Source organism: Sitophilus oryzae, unplaced genomic scaffold, assembly GCF_002938485.1.
Source record: "Sitophilus oryzae breed Bouriz unplaced genomic scaffold, Soryzae_2.0 scaffold_1167_pilon_pilon, whole genome shotgun sequence".
NCBI classification, from domain to species: Eukaryota; Metazoa; Arthropoda; class Insecta; order Coleoptera; family Curculionidae; genus Sitophilus; species Sitophilus oryzae.
The window spans coordinates 534701-556863 of record NW_022145801.1 but is presented as its reverse complement, the minus strand read 5'-3'; the positions used below and the strand labels follow the sequence as shown (position 1 = coordinate 556863).

The 22163-nt window shown below is 33.1% G+C and overlaps 2 protein-coding genes across 6 annotated transcripts in view; both read left to right on the top strand.

Annotated features, from left to right (window-relative positions):
- Positions 1-2281, top strand: part of LOC115888233 (glutathione hydrolase 1 proenzyme-like) — a 32111-nt gene extending 29830 nt beyond the window's left edge. For all 3 annotated transcript variants that reach the window (XM_030907894.1, XM_030907902.1, XM_030907911.1), the window contains 2 exons: positions 988-1104; positions 2056-2281. In XM_030907894.1, the coding sequence (XP_030763754.1) occupies positions 988-1104; positions 2056-2217 (279 nt within the window). In that variant the 3' untranslated portion in view covers positions 2218-2281. The remainder of the gene's footprint in view (positions 1-987; positions 1105-2055) is intronic.
- Positions 2282-6369: 4088 nt separating this feature from the next.
- The window catches only part of LOC115888217 (glycoprotein-N-acetylgalactosamine 3-beta-galactosyltransferase 1-like), a 90389-nt gene continuing 74595 nt past the window's right edge, over positions 6370-22163 (top strand). The window contains exon 1 of one of the 3 annotated variants that reach the window (XM_030907853.1): positions 6370-6449. In XM_030907853.1, the coding sequence (XP_030763713.1) occupies positions 6399-6449 (51 nt within the window). In that variant the 5' untranslated portion in view covers positions 6370-6398. Of the gene's footprint in view, positions 6450-6499; positions 6564-22163 lie in introns of those variants that run through there. The other 2 variants (XM_030907873.1, XM_030907862.1) reach the window with 2 other exon arrangements.

Genomic DNA, 22163 nt, shown 5'->3' with positions numbered 1-22163 from the left:
GTCTAATAATTTATTATTTTTGAAGAGATTTATATCAAACCATGTTGTGTGCTAACAGAAGCATAGAACAGAAGTATATTTTATAGTTTTCTCTTAAAATATTACGAGAACATTGCTTTTTAAAAATGTCCGTGGACCATACTTTTATTGACATCGGGTAAATCAATAATTTACCCAATCAGCTCGATATATTGATGATGTCGCCAATACTCATCAAGCAATATTACTGTTATTTTAATCAATTAAGGCAGTAAACAAATATAACATATACAATTTTATATACTAATTCATTATAATAAAATTAAATAATAAAAATATTGCAATTATATTCCTGCAGGTTAAGTGAAAAGTTTTATTCTTAAATATTTACCCTACATATTATAAACCCGTGTTCAAATATTAATTTTGTGGATTCTATATCAATATAAAACGAGATGTAATTATCGAAATATCATTGTAACAACAGATATTTTAGAAACGTCTAGGTTTACTTATTTCACTGAGATTTATGAAAAAAGTCCTTTGTCTCGGGTATAGATACCGACACGTCGTGGAAACAGTTCGAAACGAAACGAAATTGAACGAGACAAGAGGAAACGCTAAACAATCCTTTCCCACGCCCTCCTTCGTAATTTTGCGAGTAGTTTTTTTAAGAAATAGTATTAGGTCAAGACAAACGGAGAGACAGGACGAGATGCGACAAAGTGGCGACAAAACGTAACCTTGACCTGCTTCGGACTATTTTTACCGAATAGTGTAGAGGGTGTATACAGGGTATTTAAGATTTGTGGGTTGGTTGGTTACTCACCAAATAATAAGACTTATTGATCTGCAGTTCCTAATGTTCTCGTTACTGTCTTTTTTATGAACCAGTATTATACTCGCGCTGCTCCAAAATATCTATTAAATTAAAATTATAGACAACAATCACTAATAATGATATATTCGTTCGGATAGACTATATTAATTTTATTACCTTTCTTGCAGATTCTTGTGAAGCATCTGTGGTATGATGTAGACATTCAAACAGCTATGGATGACAAAAGAGTACATCATCAGTTAAGTCCAATGACAGTAGAATTTGAAGAAGGCTTTAATGAAACCGTAAGTTTTAATCAACTAAATTGATCTAAAAGAATTTTAGTAATTATTTGAAAAGGTTGTTTTAAACAGTCCTTAACAAATAGGAGAGCATTGCTTTCTTTTTAAAATGCAAGAAATAAATGAAAAGCTAATTTGCTATTGTGTGTCTCAAAAGTAGCTCACACCTATAGTTTTTTTATTTTTTCAGATAAAAAAAACGAGATTTGGTATGTCACTATATGACATAAATTAGGATTGATGACGGATTCAATTGTTTTTTTCTCACTTCCTGTTTCACCGAAAATGATGACAACTTTTGATTTTTCAATAGCACCCTCGGAATATTTTTACTTTATTTGGTAAAAAATAACACTTTGAATAGAATGACATATCATATGTCAACTTTTGACACTTTCGCTTAAAAAATCTTGTTTTAAATTACATTGGTAGTGGTTTGGCTGTGGCAAAAACAATAATTTTTAATCAAGGAGCCTTGGAAAAATATATTTGATCGTCTAATGTTTTTCGTGTCTTGTTCTGGCGGGTTAAAAGATGCCCAATGTATTTTTAATCATATCTCAATTTTTTCAAATGAAACAAAGGTGGCTCATTAGCATATTGGGAAAAAGCATTTTTTACAAATAATTTAGTACCACACACTTGGTATTTCGGGGCAAATTGTCGTTACCAACCGCATGTTACAATTCCAAATAAACCATATGTGGAAATGTCAAAAGTTGACATGTGATATGTCATTCTATACAGAGTGTCAGTTTTTATCGAATAAAGTATGAAAATCAAAAGTTGTAGTCAACAGGAAGTGGTCAAAAACAATGGAATACGTCAATCGATTCTAATTCGTGTCACATACTAGCATACCAAATCTCGTTTTTTTTTATCTAAAAAAATAAATATGTTATAGGTGTGGGCCACTTTTGAAACGCACCCGGTATACATTTTCTTTATTTTTAGTACCCAGATATTTCAAGAGATATAGTAAGTATTGGCCATGAAGTAAAATACACCCCTACGTCAAACGGATTTTCAGCTGTGACGTCAGTGACGACCAAGAATGGAGAAATAAAGGGGGCGTACGACATCAGAAGAGGAGGATATATTTCGTATATGTCCTAGGGAAATTTTAAGATATTAATTTATTTTAATGTTAAGTTCAATAAATTAAGACTGATTTGTACTATAAGTTTTTTTTAATTTGAACTCCTTTTACCTCCTGATTTGAGTGGATTGTAAAGTAATAATTTACCCAGCTTGTGCACCATCCATATCCATGTAAGTGCCACATCTACGAGGGGTCTCTCACTTGGGTAAAAAAGACTGCCATGTAATTATTATAGGCGACTGCCGTAAGACTGCCAATGACTTGCCAACCCAGCTAACAAAGTAGTTCTATAAATTTAGAGTAACAGGACTTTTATATTCTTTTAATGTTTTATAGTTATATCGAAACACTGATTTATTACATTAATGTGTCACATGAGAGTGTTTTGCTTTCAAACACTTAATTGTTTTATAAGTTACTGGGAAGAGCCTTCTTAAACGTAAATTATAGAGAATTTATAAGATAAGCGTCAATGTTGCTTCATAAATGTGTCAAGGAACATAATTTTACAGTAACCGTGCTTATAAAATTAAATTACTGTAAAGCAGCAAAATAAAACACTAAATCACCATAATACACCAAAACACTTATCATCAGCAGATTATGATTAAAACTGTGTTATAGTTGATTTTAATCAAGCTGATGATGCTAACATGGTTAGCGAAACGCGCGTCCAGTGTAAAAGTGTTTAGGTGTGTTGTGGTGATTTAGTGTTTTATTTTGCTGTGTAACACCAAAGGTTCCAACCCCCAACTGTAATACTGTAAAGCACATGCGAAGTAGTACTTTATAGGGTTAAACACACTGTAAAGCACTTATAAAATTGTTCCGTAATGTCACTTATAATTTCTTTATAAAACTATTGTGTACTTGGTTCCTAAGTTATAATTCTGCTGCCAGATCATAAGTTACAAATATTGAAGCTGCTATCGAACTTAAGAAAAAAAAAAGATTTTTAAAGCAGTTATAGGGGAAGCAGTTATAGGGAATTATAATAGAGTTGTTATAAAATAATTTTAAAGTAAATAAGTATATTATTATGCCCTGTTTGTTCCATAAAGAAATACTATAGAACTATAATTATCTTTAATTGACTCCGTGTTCTAATAATTTTTATAATTTATTTTATGGGCATAGTTGTGTCGAAAATAATTCTTTTAAATAAATGGAAACAAGTAAAAAAGTGGAGTGTTTTGGAGGGAAACAAAAAAAATAGAAAAACTTATTACACCATAGTATTTCCGCAAATAACACTAACATTACTAGAAACTATTTTCGTGATGAAAAAGAAAAGACATTCTAATAAATAACACAACACTGGAAATAGTAGGAGAACATATTTGGGACAACTAATACACAGATAATACATGGATCTCTACTACCAGAAATCAACAGAAGAATTAAGTTAGCATGGAGTTCTTATAGAAGAAACTCAGTTATATTTAAATCTAGAATGCCACACCCTAAAGAAAAAAACATTCGACTAATGTGTACTACTTTGGTACTACCAGTCATGACTTATGCATGCGAAACCTGGACACTTAAAACGGACATCATAAGGGAACTGCAGATCGTACAAAACGCTAAAGAGAACAAAATATGCTGGGAATAACGAAGAGAAACCGTAAAAGGAAGAGACAAAAAGATACGACAAAAGACCCATACCATACCATACCATACCACACCGCCATTACTCGCTGACGAGTATTTGACACGCATCAGAAGATGGTCACGCCAGGCGTTTTCTTTCATGGGCTTTTCTGTGACTGAAAAGTCCGATACTCTACCGCACTCCAGACATTCAAAAATCTCATTGCTTTGTTGCCTCTTCACTTTTTGGTTGTCGCTCTTAACTGACTTTACAATTCTTCTCCATTCCGTTCTATTGTGAGCTGCCTCTTCCCACTCATTCTGCTTGTTAATTCTCTTTAAGTTTTCGTGAAAAATATCCTTGAACCTTTTGAGTTGTCCACCCGGCCTCCTCTTACCGTCTACAAGCTCACCGTAAAGCAGCGATTTTGGTATGCGGTTTTCTTGCATTCTGCATACGTGACCAGCCCATCTTAAGCGGGACTTTGTAATCATGACTTCAATACTCTCGCAGTTAGCTTTTTCAATTATAATATTTTTTTTCTTTTTTTTTTTTTCTTTAGATACGTTTGAGACATGATGGAACCATTTTATTCTTAAGAGTTGTCTAAGATGTCTCTGTTGCAACTTGTTTAATGCGTTCATGTGTCGGCGGTACGGCACCCAGGTTTCGCTTCCATATAACATGGTGGGAATTATTATCGCTCGGTACACCGCAAGTTTCGTTTTTGTGCTCAAGTCATGATTGTAGAAAACCCTGTTTTTAAATATATTCACTATATTCGCGTTGCAAAAGTCCTGAGATACCTCTCCGCTTTCCCATATGACATCAAAGAAAGCCTTAAGATGACCAATAAGTTCTTTACTTGCACACTTATAGATTTCCACCGGAATCGCATCACTGCCAGCTAATCTGTTGTTTTTAAGCTGTTTTATGGAGTCCTTTATTTCCTGTTCTGTTATTGGAATGTCTAATACATCGAGGCTGTTATACTGAGGTATTATGTTGAGCGCTTCCATATTGGGGTTGTTTTCTTGGTTAAGGATATGGCTGTAATGCTCTTTCCAGCGGTTTCTGATATGCTCTTCCTTTTTTAGAAGTTCGCCATTTTGTGCCATCATTGGGCATCTTGCCTTCTTAGTTGGACCGTATACTTCTTTTACAGCCTCGAAGAATTTACGATAGTCTTGATGCGTGGCATCCTCCTGAATCTGACTAGCTTTTTGCGACCACCAGCTATCTTTTAGTTGGCGCAGGTTTCTTCGGAGCGTGTTGTTGGCTGCCTTAAAGTTGTCTGCTAACCTTGGATTACGTGGATTTGCAGTGACGGCTTGATATGCTCTATGCTTTTGTTCCAACAAAGCCTGTATATGCGGTTGATTTTCGTTAAACCAGTCTGGTTGTTTCTTTTTGTCCGATTTTCCCAGTACTGCTTCGCTGGTCTTGGGAATCGCATCTCTTAGTTGTGTCCAGCCATGTTCAGCATCCACGATTGAGATTGAAGTCATCGGTGGAAGTGATTCTTTGATGGCTTCGGAGGGCGTCGGCGGTATCGTTATTCTCTAGACCCCGTACATTCAATCTGGTCATGTAGACAAAAGACCCAGATAATTGATGTCATCCACAGAGTCAAATCCCTCAAATGGCAATGGGCAGGACACCAGGCAAGAAGAACGAACAACGGATAGACCACAAAAATTACAGCATGGTGCCCAGGAGTAGACTCTACACGAATTAAGAGACCTAGAAGACCGAACCTGAGATGGGACCATGATATTAGGAAATTAGCAGGGATAACTTGGGCCCGAATAGCCAACAGTAAACAACAATCATGCACCAACTGCGGTCTCATGCACCAACTGCGGTCAGGTTGATGATGTTTAGCATGTTGGCGTGTGAACGATGGCAGGGCTTTAGGGAACAATTCCGTATGGAAGCCGGTAAGGACTTTGACTTACCCACATTTATGATATAGGAAACTGCAGGTTACTAGTTGTTAGATTCCTACTTAGTTGAAGGGGAAGAACAATGGACGCTAATATATCGGGTAGGTTAGGTTTGGTCCGAAATATCATAAACTGTAAAGAGAGCGAAGAGAGACAAAGAGCATGATAAGATAAATCTAGACACCCTTTGCACTGAAGCAATGCGATAGCGGATTCCAATGTAAAGTGGTAGTTGAAGGAAGGCTTTTTAGCCGGTAGGAATCCGGCACTACCCAACTTTGGGTGTCTTATGCAAAATTTTTTCCGTCCCCATCGAAAAAAAAAATGAAAAATGAAACAATGGGCCTAAAACTACAAATAGAGTATGTGGGTGAGACTACACCATAATTGGAAATGGTTGAATAAGCCGAAAATGATGATGAAGATCATGATTAAGAGTTTGTATACTGTGGATGAAATATCATTTAATTATACAAGATTGCCTTACAAGAAATAAAGATATTATTTTTTAGTTATTTCGTTTTTTTTTTGGACACAGTATATATTAGTTTATCAGTAAAAACTTTGTATAATTACTCTTTACCTTCTTTAAATATAGTTTAACAATACAACATTACGATTTGTTTTATGTTTGTAGGTTTATGAAGGTTGCAGATTTATGCAAAATTTCCTAAAATATGGAAATTTTTGTTATCAGCTGGTATTGTCGGTAAGTAAATCCATGTAAAACAACTATTCTAAACATTATTGAAACAAAACTTGTGTTTTTAAGATTTCTGTGTTAGTGATGAATTTATATGTGAGAAACCTGATAGGACATAAAGCAAGTTATAACTATGATTTAATACGTTAATAATAGCCTTAATAGCTTTTTTTATATCTAAGATAATATAATTTCTATCTTTTTTTTCTCTCTTTTTTTCGATCTGCCGACTGAAAATTCACGAGCGATGAAGTTACGTTTTAAAAAATATTCACAAATTATTATTTCAAGGAATTTATTACGAGTAGAAACAATATTGTGCTGGGTTGGGGTTGGTTTCTATGTAGGTAATTTGACAAATAAATAAAGCCAGATCAAGCTGTATCTTTAGTTGTCAGTTTTGAGTCAATACACTGAAAAAAATATTGTTCATAATATTAATGAACATTGTTTATTAACTGTTGTTTCATTGGGACAATGATTCTTTTCATTAATATAATGATTTGTTAATCATAGATCGATGTCCGATTTATTAATACTATGAATCTAATTTCATCAATATAATGAAAATCTGGTTATTAAATTAATGTAAGATTTTCAAAAATAGAAGCAATTAAAAAACGTGCGAGAAGAAATAAAGCTTTTAACCTATCCTCTCTGTTAAAGTATCATTTAATCTACCCTTGCGGTTAAAGTACTATTTTATTTACTATTTGTCGTCGGGCACGTGTTACGCGTCAGAGTTACGCGAGAGATGCGCTACGCGTCAGAGTTGACAATACAATGTCTACAAATAATAATCTTAAACCCCCACTCGGTGGCCGTATCGATCCTTCTCCTGAGTCAGCGGCGCGCCTCAGCCAGCACGGCCATCCTGTAGAATTTTCGTCCTCGAAAGCTAGTTTTCTGTAACGACAAAACAAAACAAAAAAAAATAATAATTTAGGCCAACCGAGAGGCCAACTATTATTGACAAAGTATGCGTGAGTTTGACGTTTAAGATTATGCTCAAGATGACGATCAAACAAAATTGTGACGAGAATACCTGAGAAGGCAATCAATATGCTTCAGATCAGTATACCTTAGTACAGATCCATTTTGTGGGGATATTCTTCTGATGCTCAAAGAATATTAACATTAAAAAAGATATATCTATGCATTAGTTTTAATCTGCATCCACATAAAGTTGCAGAGAAATTTTGAGAACCTATAAAATCTTAACACTATCTTTGATCATGTTTGTCTTTGATAACTGGGATGTCTTTAAAACAAAATATAGAAATATTGATAATATTGTAATTCTCGTTGTTTTGCAAGTACTTAAGCATATTTAACTCTTGGTATATTTAATTAAAAACAAAATTTTATTCTGTAAACATACAGTGATTTGAGTGTTTTTGCTTAAAGCTTGAAACTATTGTGGTTAAATGTGAAATTGTAATTACTCAATTATTTTTAATAAGAAATATGAGTTTTGATAAACTATATACAGCAGTCAAATTTCAAACATTCTATGAACGGCAATGAAATTGATGTCTTTATCTAACTGCAATTCATAAGTAATAAAAACATAAATGGTTATGTGATGCTTTAGTGTTGAACACCACAGATTAAAATTAAAAAAAAAGCATTTATGAATTTTGTTAAATAAATAAAATGGTGTGATGACTTGAAAGGAGAATCAATATGTTTCTATATAAAAGAAACAGGTACTTCATACTCTTCTAAACTTCATATTCTAAATCTCAGCAAACTCATCATCTGTAAATTACTCCATGCATTCGGCCACGTTACCGAAAAAGACATTATGATCTTTCTGGGGTTCTAGAATCCTGATAATATCTTCCAATTCATTTATCATTTATAACTAATGAGGTACTTTAAATATGTCTTCCATGTCACTAAAACAAAATTCAATAAATAAGATTAACAAATAAATCATGAAACGGAGTAATAATCATTCAAAAGGTGAATCGGAAGCATTATTTCCGAAAAAATTCAGAATAAACCTTTATTTTTGCAGAACCTCCAATCTTCTTATCAACGTATTAGTCGTATCCACTACACGTTGAGTCTAAAGTTTAGGTTGCAGACTTCGGTAGAATATCTGAGGGGCAACATTTACCTGAATATTAACTCAAGACCACAAAACTGGCCATTTGGAAGTTGATTATATTTCTTTTTTTACCTAACAACAGTAATTATTTAAACTTTTGTATTCCTCTGACATTCTATTTTCTGGCAAAATCTCGAAGGCTTTCTTAAGATGGTGATCCATATGCCTGGAGAGGACGATCAATCTGTCTATAGAGAGCTATCAGTATGCCTGGAGAGGGCGGTTAATATGCCTATCAGTATGCTAGGAGGGCGGTTAGTATACCTGAAGAGAGCGATCAATGTGCCTACAGAGGGCGACCAAAATTGTGCCTAAGATGGCGATCACTGTTTTGCCTGAGACGGCGATCAAAATTGTGCCTAAGATGGCGATCACTGTTTTGCCTGAGACGGCGATCAAAATTGTGCCTGAGGTGGCGATCACTGTTTTGCCTGAGACGGCGATCAAAAAACCAAACCAAACCAATGGGTTATTTGAGGGTCTCGTTTCTATTAATTAATTATTTTTATTTTTAATTAATTTACCTTAACTTTTGGATCATTATATCCTCTAAACCGACAATTCCTTTTCAAGAAACTTTCACCCAAAACAGACCAACCATTCATATGGTCTACTGAAGCCTTCAGTATCGGTCCTCAAGTGCCGTTTTTCTATAGTAATGTCGTTTTTCTATTTCAAAAGTACTGTGGACAACAGTACTGTAGACGTGTACTGTGTTATCCGGTGTTTTGTACTATTGAGACTTCGATGTAGAGCTTTCTTCTAAAGATACCACTCACAACATGATTTTTTTTGCGATTGGGATTTATAACTGAGTATCTGAACTTGGAACAGATAAAACTTCACAAAACACCAACACTAAATGTTCTCAACCACTTCTGATGTCGTCGGGTACGTGTTACGCGTCAGATTTACGCGAGAGATGCGCTACGCGTCAGAGTTGACAATACAATGTCTACAAATCACAGAATATACTAACGAAAAAGAAGCCCAAGTTCCTTGTAATAAATCGGTTCCATTTTCGTAACGCCATCTCTCGACATAGCTGACATTATAGGTTAGCCAAAGGGGTGCGGGGCCGGGGGGAATTGTAAAATACACTTTTTTATTTTATTTTTATTCACTATTTGCAATTTTATTTTTAAAACATATTATGTGAAACAAGCACATAATATGTCTTAAAAATAAAATTACAAACAGAAACAAAAGGAATTAAATAATCTGAAAATCTACAAAGTTTATTGATAAAAAAGTTAGGCTATGCAAATTGATAAGTATATTAAGTATAACCTCTTTGGTATAACATTGTTAAACAAACATTAACAAATCATAACATATCAGATCATAGAACTAAGAAAAGTACTATTGCATAAAAACAGGTGATACAATACTTCAAAATTAATTTTAACATAATATCAAAACCGAAAAATCAAACTGCAAACACAACCACACTTATCACAACAGAAATTAACACACACTTCCGCGGCAAATGTCCAAGAAAGACTGATCCACAGACTGATCATTCTGATTGGTCCTGGTCCGGTCGTAGCTCACGTCGTATTGTCGGTAAGCAAAATCCCTGTCCAAAAATTTTGACGATCAGCGCCATCATCCGTCATAATTGGGAAACTTTTGCTGGAACCATTTTAATACTTCACTTACATGGCCCTGGTCTGAAATAATAATCTTAAACCCCCACTTGGTGGCCGTATAGTTCCTTCTCCTGAGTCAGCGGCGCGCCTCAGCCAGCACGGCCATCCTGTAGAACTTTCGTCCTCGAAAGCTAGTTTTCTGTAACGACAAAACAAAACAAAAAAAGTAATAATTTAGGCCAACCAAGAGGCCAACTATTATTGACAAAGTATGCGTGAGTTTGACGTTTAAGATTATGCTCAAAATGACGATCAAACAAAATTGTGACGAGAATGCCTGAGAATCAATATGCTTCAGATCAGTATACCTTAGTAGAGATACATTTTGTGGGGATATTCTTCTGATGCTCAAAGAATATTAACATTAAAAAAGATATATCTATGCATTAGTTTTAATCTGCATCCACATAAAGTTGCAGAGAAATTTTGAGAACCTATAAAATCTTAACACTATCTTTGATCATGTTTGTCTTTGATAACTGGGATGTCTTTAAAACAAAATATAGAAATATTGATTATATTGTAATTCTCGTTGTTTCGCAAGTACTTAAGCATATTTAACTCTTGGTATATTTAATTAAAAACAAAATTTTATTCTGTAAACATACAGTGATTTGAATGTTTTTGCTTAAAGCTTGAAACTATTGTGGTTAAATGTGAAATGGTAATTACTCAATTATTGTAAATAAGAAATATGAGTTTTGATAAACTATATACAGCAGTCAAATTTCAAACATTCTATGAACGGCAATGAAATTGATGTCTTTATCTAACTACAATTCATAAGTAATAAAAACATAAATTGTTATGTGATGCTTTAGTGTTGAACACCACAGATTAAAATTTAAAAAAAAAGCATTTATGAATTTTGTTAAATAAATAAAATGGTGTAATGACTTGAAAGGAGAATCAATATGTTTCTATATAAAAGAAACAGGTACTTCATACTCTTCTAAACTTCATATTCTAAACCTCAGCAAATTCATCATCTGTAAATTACTCCATGCATTCGGCCACGTTACCGAAAAAAGACATTATGATCTTTCTAGGGTTCTAGAATCCTGATAATATCTTCCAATTCATTTATCATTTTATAACTAATGAGGTACTTTAAATATGTCTTCCATGTCACTAAAACAAAATTCAATAAATAAGATTAACAAATAAATCATGAAACGGAGTAATAATCATTCAAAAGGTGAAATCACATAATGCTTCCGAAAAAAAATCAGAATAAACCTTTGTTTATGCAGAACCTCAATCTTCTTTTATATCAACGTACTAGTCGTTTTATATCAACGTACCACTACTCGTTGAGTCTAAAGTTTAGGTTGCAGACTTCGGTAGAATATCTGAGGGGCAGCATTTACCTGAATATTAACACAAGACCACAAAACTGGCCATTTGGAAGTTGATTATATTTATTTTTTTTACCTAACAACAGTAATTATTTAAACTTTTGTATTCCTCTGACATTCTATTTTCTGGCAAAATCTCGAAGGCTTTCTTAAGATGGTGATCCATATGCCTGGAGAGGGCGATCAATCTGTCTATAGAGAGCTGTGAGTATGCCTGGAGAGGGCGGTTAATATGCCTATCAGTATGCTAGGAGAGGGCGGTTGGTATACCTGAAGAGAGCGATCAATGTGCCTACAGAGGGCGACCAAAATTGTGCCTAAGATGGCGATCACTGTTTTGCCTGAGACGGCGATCAAAATTGTGCCTAAGATGGCGATCACTGTTTTGCCTGAGACGGCGATCAAAATTGTGCCTGAGGTGGCGATCACTGTTTTGCCTGAGACGGCGATCAAAAAAACCAAACCAAACCAATGGGTTATTTGAGGGTCTCGTTTCTATTAATTAATTATTTTTATTTTTAATTAATTTACCTTAACTTTTGGATCATTATATCCTCTAAACCGACAATTCCTTTTCAAGAAACTTTCACCCAAAACAGACCAACCATTCATATAGTCTACTGAAGCCTTCAGTATCGGTCCTCAAGTGCCGTTTTTCTATAGTAATGTCGTTTTTCTATTTCAAAAGTACTGTGGACAACAGTACTGTGGACGTGTACTGTGTTATCCGGTGTTTTGTACTATTGAGACTTCGATGTAGAGCTTTCTTCTAAAGATACCACTCACAACATGATTTTTTTTGCGATTGGGATTTATAACTGAGTATCTGAACTTGGAACAGATAAAACTTCACAAAACACCAACACTAAATGTTCTCAACCACTTCTGATGTCGTCGGGCACGTGTTACGCGTCAGATTTACGCGAGAGATGCGCTACGCGTCAGAGTTGACAATACAATGTCTACAAATAATAATCTTAAACCCCCACTCGGTGGCCGTATCGATCCTTCTCCTGAGTCAGCGGCGCGCCTCAGCCAGCATATTTTTGATAGATATAAGGCAATTTTAACAGTTGCTATGGAAAAATAATTTGATTCGCTTCCACAAAATTAATATTAAAATATCAATATTTTTGATAAACACGTGGACTGCCCATAAATACACGTCGCGTCACTACGTATTTTATAGACCGTAGGGTGTGTCTCGCTAGTTCGTGTGACTTGGCTTTGAATTTTTACTCCCAGCGCGCGTCTTTACCACTTTCCGTCTCGCGTGTCGTTAGCTCGTGTGTCACATAAATAAAATAAAAAATAGAATAGAAAATGGGAGCAAAAATTTATTTTTGCTCCGTAAAGAAGTTTCACTGCAAAACTAACAAAATTTACATTACATTCTTAAATTAGTATTTTTATCATGGATTATAATATTATTATTATTATCAATATAAGTGATATTAGAATTTTAGAATTTAGAATGAGTGGGAGGGGGTTAATCACTGCGACCTTACAGATCTATTGAGTCCCCCTTTCTTGAGTTATAACTCATCATACAGTCCCAGGGCTTTGGCAAAAGCAAATACGTTTAAATTGCCGTATATAATATATACAGGGTGGCGCGCCTAATTCGCCTCGGTTGATTATACGAAAACGGATTATACGAAAACGGAAAGATGTAGAAACAAAATATTTTATGGGTATATGTGGGGAGGCAATGTGCACAATTTAAAATTATTTTGAAATATACAGGGTGCCTCAGAACTAAGATCCATACCAAAGTTATATTTTTTTATGGAACACCCGGTATTTTATTTCATTTTTGGATTCTTGGGCCCAAAAAAAGGCATTTATTATAGGGGTTAAAGGGGTTAAATATGTTAATCTTTGGTTTTTGAGATATTTAAAGATATTTAAATATGCATGCTACAAAAGAATGGATTATTAACACCCTGCACATTACTTTTCAGAATTAATTCTTGTGCTGAGTTTAAAGGTAAAGAAATAAACTTTACTGAAAAATATTATTGCTTGCTTAAATTTATACAGGAGTACCAAAAATTGGTGATCTATTTTAAGGATTTATTTTACATAAAAACTTTGTTATTTCAAATGCAACGCCCTATATTTTTGTAAATAAATCGAAGCAGATTCAAATGCTCTTTCAAACTATATTAGGGTTTCCTATATCTATCTATCTCAGATTTTGAATAAAAAACGATTTTTAAATGAAATGGCAATCAAGATGGCTGGTATCGCCATGGCAATTTTCTAGTGACAGTTAGTAACTATTTTCAAAATCGACATTAGTTTATAGACTTTATTTAAATCTATACCAGTTTACTTTTATTTAATTGACCTACAATAGTTTAATAAATAATATTTATTAATATGTATTTATTATTCTATCAAGAAAAACGAAGAAGTAGTTCTTTGTTTTATTTTACGATAACTTGTAGATATATGAATTTTTTATAAAAGAGCCAATTACGGCAAATTCAATTTCTTCACTTCCAACGACAGGTTTCTGCCTAATACGTTTTTTATAAACTACAATACCAATTCTGCGAAATAGGAAATAGGATAAGTAATTTTTCAATAGTCTTTTTTTCAAAGGAAAGCTTATCAGAAAGATTCCTATTTGGATATCTTTGAGCATTAGCTCTTGAGACCAAGAAATAATTTTCCTCACAAAACAAAATCACTAGTAACTAGTAACGTATCCATTCGTTCCACCAGCAGATACATATGGCTTTATTTTTCTTCATAAAATAAAGAATACTTACTTATTAAAATATTGTGGGTAAATTTTAGTAAACTGTTTAAATAATAATGTCCATACACTAATGTCGATTTTGAAAATAGTTACTAACTGTCACTAGAAAATTGCCATGGCGATATCAACCATCTTGATTGCCATTTTATTAAAAAGTTGCTTTTTATTTAAAATCTGAGATAGATAGGTATAGGAAACCCTAATACAGTTTGAAAGAGCATTTGAATCTGCTTCAATTTATTTAAAAAAATACAGGGTGTTGCATTTGAAATAACAAAGTTTTTATGTAAAATATATCCGTAAATTAGATCACTAATTTTTGGTACCCCTGTAAAAATTTAAGGAAACATTTTTCAGTAAAGTTTATTTCTTTACCTTTAAACTCAGCACAGGAATTAATTCTGAAAAGTAATGTACAGGGTGCTGATAATTAATTCTCTTGTAGCATGCATATTTAAATATCTTTAAATATCTCAAAAACTAATGATTTTAAACATATTTAACCCTTATAATAAATGCCTTTTTTTGGGCCCGAAAATCCAAAAATGAAATAAAATACCGGGTGTTCCATAAGAAAAAATATAACTTTGGTATGAATTTTAGTTCTGAGTCACTCAGTATATTTCAAAATAATTTTAAATTGTGCACATTGCCTCCCCACATATACCCATAAAATATTTTGTTTCTACATCTTTCCGTTTTCGTATAATCAAACGAGGCGGATGAGGTGTGCCACCCTGTATAATATATAAACGTATTTGGACAAAAGCCAGTATCTGGGACGGTTTTACAGAGGGTAGTTCTCCATCTCCAATATCAGTCGTACCGAAGTTCATGGCACGAATGGTTGTCTCGGCGCACTCCGTGATGAAGTGTTCTGGTGTTTCCCCATTTTCCCCACAAAATCTACATTCTCTAGTGTTTTACATTCTAATATTATTCTATTCTTAAAGTGATATTAGAAGTGTTCATCACATCAGGGGACAGCTATCTCTGTAGTAAGAATATAAAAATATTACAAATCAATTAATAAAAATAAATTTCAAATAACGCCGCCTTTGACTGCAGCCCTGTATGTTAAGAATTGTCTTAAGGGCACTAACTTGCAATCGTCACACTTGGGTGGTCTATACGTGACTTTTTATACCTAACTTATCTGTGGTTGTAGAACAGGATGTTTACTTATATTTAGATAGTTATCTGAAATATTGCGAGTATAAATAATGGATGCAAATAGTAAATACTTCTTTTGGCAGGTTGTGGGGTGCTTTTAGAAGATATATTTTTATTATCTGTACTTTATTGTTGACATAAAACTGGGTCCCTCCACTTTTGACAAACAGTATAAATAAAGAAATCTGAGGGTACAAAAGGAAAAAAATGTAAAATACCAACTAAAGTCACATATTGTTGAACTCACCAAAGAAGAACTCCAAGTATTGGAGCATATATAGGTATAAGAAAGAGACTGAAGAAAGAAATCAATATACAGGGTGTCCCAGAAATAAGTGCAAGAAATTTAAAGGGTGGTAGATCTCGATAAAAGAAACATATTTTCTCTTTATCGTTTTTCAAATAAGTCCAAAATAACGGAGGAAAATTTCCAAACAAATTATTTTTTGCTAAAATTTTGGAAACCACTGGATCTTTTCTAAATTTTCTTTCTGGTAAATTTTATCTAATACCTACATATGTTGTCATATTATCAAGAAATTATGTTTTTTAACTAAAAAAAATTCCAAAAAATTTTGAATTTTCAAATTTTTTTTTTCGCGAAAAAAAACATCATAGGCGTGTTTCTGGGGTTGAACTATACTACCAGTTAAAATACTTGCACTTATTTCTGGGGCACCCTGTATAGTCTTGGTACTACAGGAGTTAACACTGAGAACTCTACACAAATGTCTGACCATATAGTATATTATCTTTGAAAATTGAAGTTTGGAAATTAAACAAGAGATCTTTGCCGCATACCATATATCATACCATACCATCATTGCCATATAGCATATCTTTGAAAATTGAAGAAAGAAGTTTGGAAATTAAACAAGAGATCTTTGCTACATTCATTGGCATCAAACATTTATTTTGTGTTTACATTAATTTATGCTCACACATGTGAAAATGAAATTTGAAAATGTTACTTATGCATATAGTAATAGTTTAACGTCTTGGGAGTAGCAAGGTATAGCCTAAGAGCTGACGACATATTTAGAGAACATATTTTAGGCAAGCTAGAATAACTAAAAATGTATAGTTTATTAACTGGTGAACCCAGAATCCTAAGTCTGGCTGGGGGGTTGGGGGTATTTCGCTACTGCGCAACCCATAACATTTGCAAAAAAATAAATCCAAAAAACATTCTTTAGACAACTTGAAATTTGTTTATTCTTAAATTTTAGCATCTATTTAACCTAGAAATAAGTGTGCCAGACTTTTTTTTTCGGGTTTAAAGTGTAACCGGACCATTCCAAATATGTTTAATTATTATACCTGGAAAATATACTTTAGGCATTCTATATTTTTTACAGCGTGTTTATTAGATGATATTAAAAAATATGTGTTAATTGCCTAACGAATTCAATGGGATTTAATATTTGCCAGACGCGAATAAAGATTTTAAATGAGCGCGATTAGAAAGTCTTATGAGTATCTATAAGCGCGAGAAAGATAGTTTATTGAGACCCGGTCGGCAGCCGATGCGGCTGACGTAACAGAATTTGGGAGTCGTAAAAACTTAAAAAAAACTAACTAATATTGCATAACGTTAACTAATATTGAATAACTACGTTTTCTGGTAAAACCACTTCTTTAAATTTTAATCCATGTTGTTAGCGCACTTTTAAAAATTCTTTGCATTTTTGTAGTCTGCCTTTATCAAAAACAATAACTTTGTCACTAGTAACTTTTTTACAAACTACACAACTTAAATGTTTTTTACCCATTGTGATTTAGTAGCTAGTAGCGAAATTAGTAGTTACTAAAATATTTATTTGCAGTAATTATTCTAAACTATTTACACTATGCACGTCAATATTTAATTTATAAATACATATTTGTACATGGTAACTTTCCAACAAAATAATCTCTGAATTAAAAGCCTGCAAATAATTGAAATGAAACCGAAAAAAAAAATGTTTTTATGAAAATTTGAAGTACTTCAAAATACTGTTACGTCAGCCGCATCGGCTGCCGACGGGTCTCTAAACTATCTTTTTCGCGCTTATAGATACTCATAAGACTTTCTTGTCGCGCTCATTTAAAATCTTTATTCGCGTCTGGCAAGTACTAAATCCCATCGAATTCGTCTGGCAATTAACACGTATTTTTTAATATCATCTAATAAACACGCTGTAAAAATTTTAGAATGCCTAAAGTATGTTTTCCAGGTATAATAATTAAACATATTTGGAATGGTCTGGTTACACTTTAAACCCGAAAAAAAAGTCTGGCACACTTATTTCTAGGTTAAATAGATGCCAAAATTTAAGAATAAACAAATTTCAAGTTGCCTAAAGAATGTTTTTTGGATTTATTTTTTTGCAAATGTTATGGGTTGCGCTGTAGCGAAATACCCCCAACCCCCCAGCCAGACTTAGGATTCTGGGTTCACAAGTTATTAAACTTTATTTTTTTTTGTTATTCTAACTTGCCTAAAATATGTTCTCTAAATATGTCGCCAGCTCTCCGGCTAGTACTACAGCTTGCCATGTGAGAGTAGTTCGGTATACAAGGAAGGTAATGTGGCTAGCGCTACGCTTCAACCGCCTATTATTACCTCAGGATTGTGAATCCCAAGTACTCATTTAAGGCTAAGTCGACCTAGGTACCTAAACTATTTTTATTTTATTAAAAATAGTCTACTGATGAAATGCCGGGTGTAGGATACGAACCCACAACTTTGTGCTTGTGAGCTGTACCTCTACGCCACCGGGCACCTTTACTTATGCATATAATATTCATATACATATACTTCTACATATTTATGTTACTATACAAACTAATTTTAACTAAATATTAAAATAAAAATCAAAAATGTAATATGTAGACAGCACATTCAGCAATTCCTTTTTAGATTGTCCCCTGCAGATTGACACCTGCAAATTGCCCTGTTAAGGCTTAAGGTAAAAAAAAAATATGTGCGATGAAACAATTCTAATAAATAAAGTGCATAATTTCTCTATAACAAAATAAAACCATAACCTTTCACAAGTTAGTACTTTGGACTGTATTGCAGGTACACTGGTATATTGTGTCTAGGTCGTATAGATAATTATTATCATTTTTATTTTGGAACCGACACGTATGTCGTCTAGTTAAGGGTTTATTTAAAAAATATATCTTTAGCAATAAATTGATACTTTTTAAATATCACATTCTTATTTCGACAGAATTTGATAAAATTTCAGACAGCCATTGTTATCAAACACTTGTGATGGTTATTTGTTCCAAATTCTCTGCGCGTATTTTTTAAAATTAAAAATTTTTTGTTATATTTTATAAATAATATTGTTTTGTTATGGTACAAAATAAAATGGATAGGTGGTATATTAAAGCATCACTCAGAATTTTGGAATCTATTAATTACATTGATACCCAATATATTCTCATTCTGATATTTCAACACTACGTACCGGGTGGTCAACTAAGTATGGACGCCGGCTGTATCTCAGAAACTACTTATCGTATAACTTTGGGAAAAAAATTCCTAGAAGTAAATCGACCGAGAGAAATCGCTGGAAATTATTTTCAAGTTCGAAAAATGTCCGCTAGGGGGCGTTTCTCTGATAGCCAATCAGAAAACAGAGTTTTTCTCAAAAATATACAGGTGAACAGGTATTATAAATATTACTATTATAATCATCGAGAAATTTGTATTTTTCATCTCATAAAATAAAGTGGTGGGGGAAGGTTAAATTTGCTTTTATTAAAATAAGGATAACTCTGATTTAGGTTACCCGATTTAAACAAACTAGGGCTCGTTTAAAAGAGTTCTTCCTTAATGATCTCCAGTATAAATTTTGTTTCCATAATTTTTTTCCTGGTAACTAGAGGGCGCTGTTTGACATCATAACAGATATTGCGCTTTTGTATAAAAAAATTAAATAGGAGGCTATATTTCTCTTAGCACAGCTAAATAGAGCAGAAAATTTCCAAAATATCAGCGCCAAACCGCAACTTTCTATTTTCTTTCTAACCGGAGACATTAAGAGAACAAATCATGTTAGGCTGCCGCTTAGGATTATATGGTCTAAAAATTATAGTAGTAGAGTAGGAAACAAAAAGATGTAAATTGGTTACGTCAAAATATCAAAATGTTTAAGTTCAGTTTTCATGCATCGCAATTTCGGGCGTTTTCTTAAAAAAATGACGTCATAAATATTTAAACGTGTTCATGTAACATTATCATCCATCCATATCATTTTTACGAATTTCTTGGTTAATTATACATAGGTAGTTCTCAGATTAAAATATCCGAAAGTCGGACAATAAATAATTTTATTAAAATTTCTAGGAATTTTGTGCCGCCATTTTGCTTTTAACAGAAAACGGCCGACTTTCGTATTGCCGAAAACGGGGGTTTATTTCATGTAACGTCAACGTCATTTAGTTATTAATCCAAGTTCGTCATCGATTTCACTTCTTTTCGTGTTTTACCTGTTGTTTGTGTTATTTATTATTATATTAAAGTTTATGTTGTTTGGGTCACTTTTCAATACGAACTACTGGTCCAAATCTACCCTTGATGCAAGTAGTTCAGCACCAAGACCGTTGGTCAGTAAACGTTTAGGCAGGAATTCTAGGATGGTGAATGATTGAACTTTTTTAACTATCTCAATGAAATGAACTATCCATAATTCCTAAGAAATTAATTGCCAATTTTGTTAGTAGATCCATCATGATAAAATTGCATTTGTTGCAATTTCATCAGCATGAATGCAGTTGGTGTAATTGATGCAGTTGATGCAGTTGTGCTGCTTATTTTGCTGTGAATGTGTGGGGCTTCTTGGATACCACCTTCTTTAGTAGACAAAGACGCTGGAGCGGCATATTTTCATAACCAGCTAGGTCATCGGATTCAATACGTCCGGGTTTCAATTTATGAGGTCGAATAAAGAACGAACGCAAATTTAAAAGCAAATTTAACCTTCCCCCACTACTTTATTTTATGAGATAGAGCAAAATAGTCTATATAAAAAAAATTACAAATTTCTCCATGATTACAATAGTAAAATTTAAAATACCTGTTCAGCTGCATATTTTTGAGAACAACTCTGTTTTCTGATTGGCTAATAGAGAAACGCCCCCTAGCGGGACATTTTTTGAACTTGAAATTAATTTCCAGCGATTTCTTTGGTAGAATTTTTTTCCCAAAGTCATACCATAAGTATAGTTTCTGAGATACAGTCGGCGTCCATTCTTAGTTGGTCACCCGGTACGTTATAAATAAGAAATACAATAAGTACCCTCTTCAAATTCTGTTGTTTATTTACTTAAACTTATTGTCAAATAAAAATATATGCTTATATATAGGGTTTTCATAATGGCTTTTGGAAATTCGGGACAAGTGAACTCAGAAATCCGGACAAAATTCAGGCGTCGCAAAAAAAGAACTATAAATTTATTTATGAACTTTTATAGGACGCAAGTAACAGCCCCGGGATCAACAAAATATAAACCAAAAAAACATTCACTTTCCAGGAGTGCACCAAAGGCGAAAAATTTGATCGCCATAGTATAGAAATGGGTACTTTCGAACATGCGTCGGTTAAGTAGATCTGTAGCATCGTAGATACTAAAATATTCAACAAAGTAACTGAGAAATTTATTCAACTATAACTAGGGGTAAAATATTTTACTAAGTTAAATAGTTTTTGCAGTCAGGTTTCCCGGACGCTTTTCCAAATCCGGGCCGGCTTAAAAAAAAAGACATTTTTACACAAAAAAACGTCGTAAATGTATATTTTTTTACTTAGTAGTTTTATATAGGTACGGACAAAAAGTTATTACACTTCAAACCACTTAAAATTATGTAGGGGACGTCCTCTACAAGTAGGAGTCATATTGGCATCAAAATCAAATTTGTCATGTCAAAAAACACCCAGCAGACACCAATTTTCATCCAAACATTGACGTTACTTTAGAATTTATTTGGAAAAATTCGAAATAAAAATAAAACTTCTACACCCTTCTTCTCCCAAACTAAGCATTTTGGGACATACATTTATACGAACTTTTTTACTTATTATATCTGCAGAATATGCTGCCGTAGTTTTCGGAATACAGTTCTGAACACCCTGTATACATTTTGGGGAAGTGAGAATATTTTCGTTCAATTTTGGTTACAAACTTTGACAGAGATTGACAAAAACAGACTTTTGACGAGCTAATTGTCAATAAAATGAACTCATATTTCCTATAAGTTATTCTTTAAGAATGGTTTGATGATACCCTTGTTTAATGATACAAATAAGCTTTAATAATATAGACATATTAATATAATATTAAAGGAAAACATGTGAAATAAAAACCTCGTTGGTAAGGTAAATTATAAGTATTAACTATCTAGATATTGTAAGGATATTCGAGGATTTGTGTATGTTAGGATTATAGAACTACGATATATTGTGTATATTCTTTAATTATTTTATTAATTCAGAAGAAACAAATGTAAGAATAGTAATTAAATATTTTTTTACTTGAAATATTTTCTTGACAGACAAGTAATTGCGAAATTCATGTTTTATAAATGTTTTATTTTTAATGATAATTTTTAAATTCAATTACCTAAGTGCTGCTGATTTACAAAATCAATAGATATTT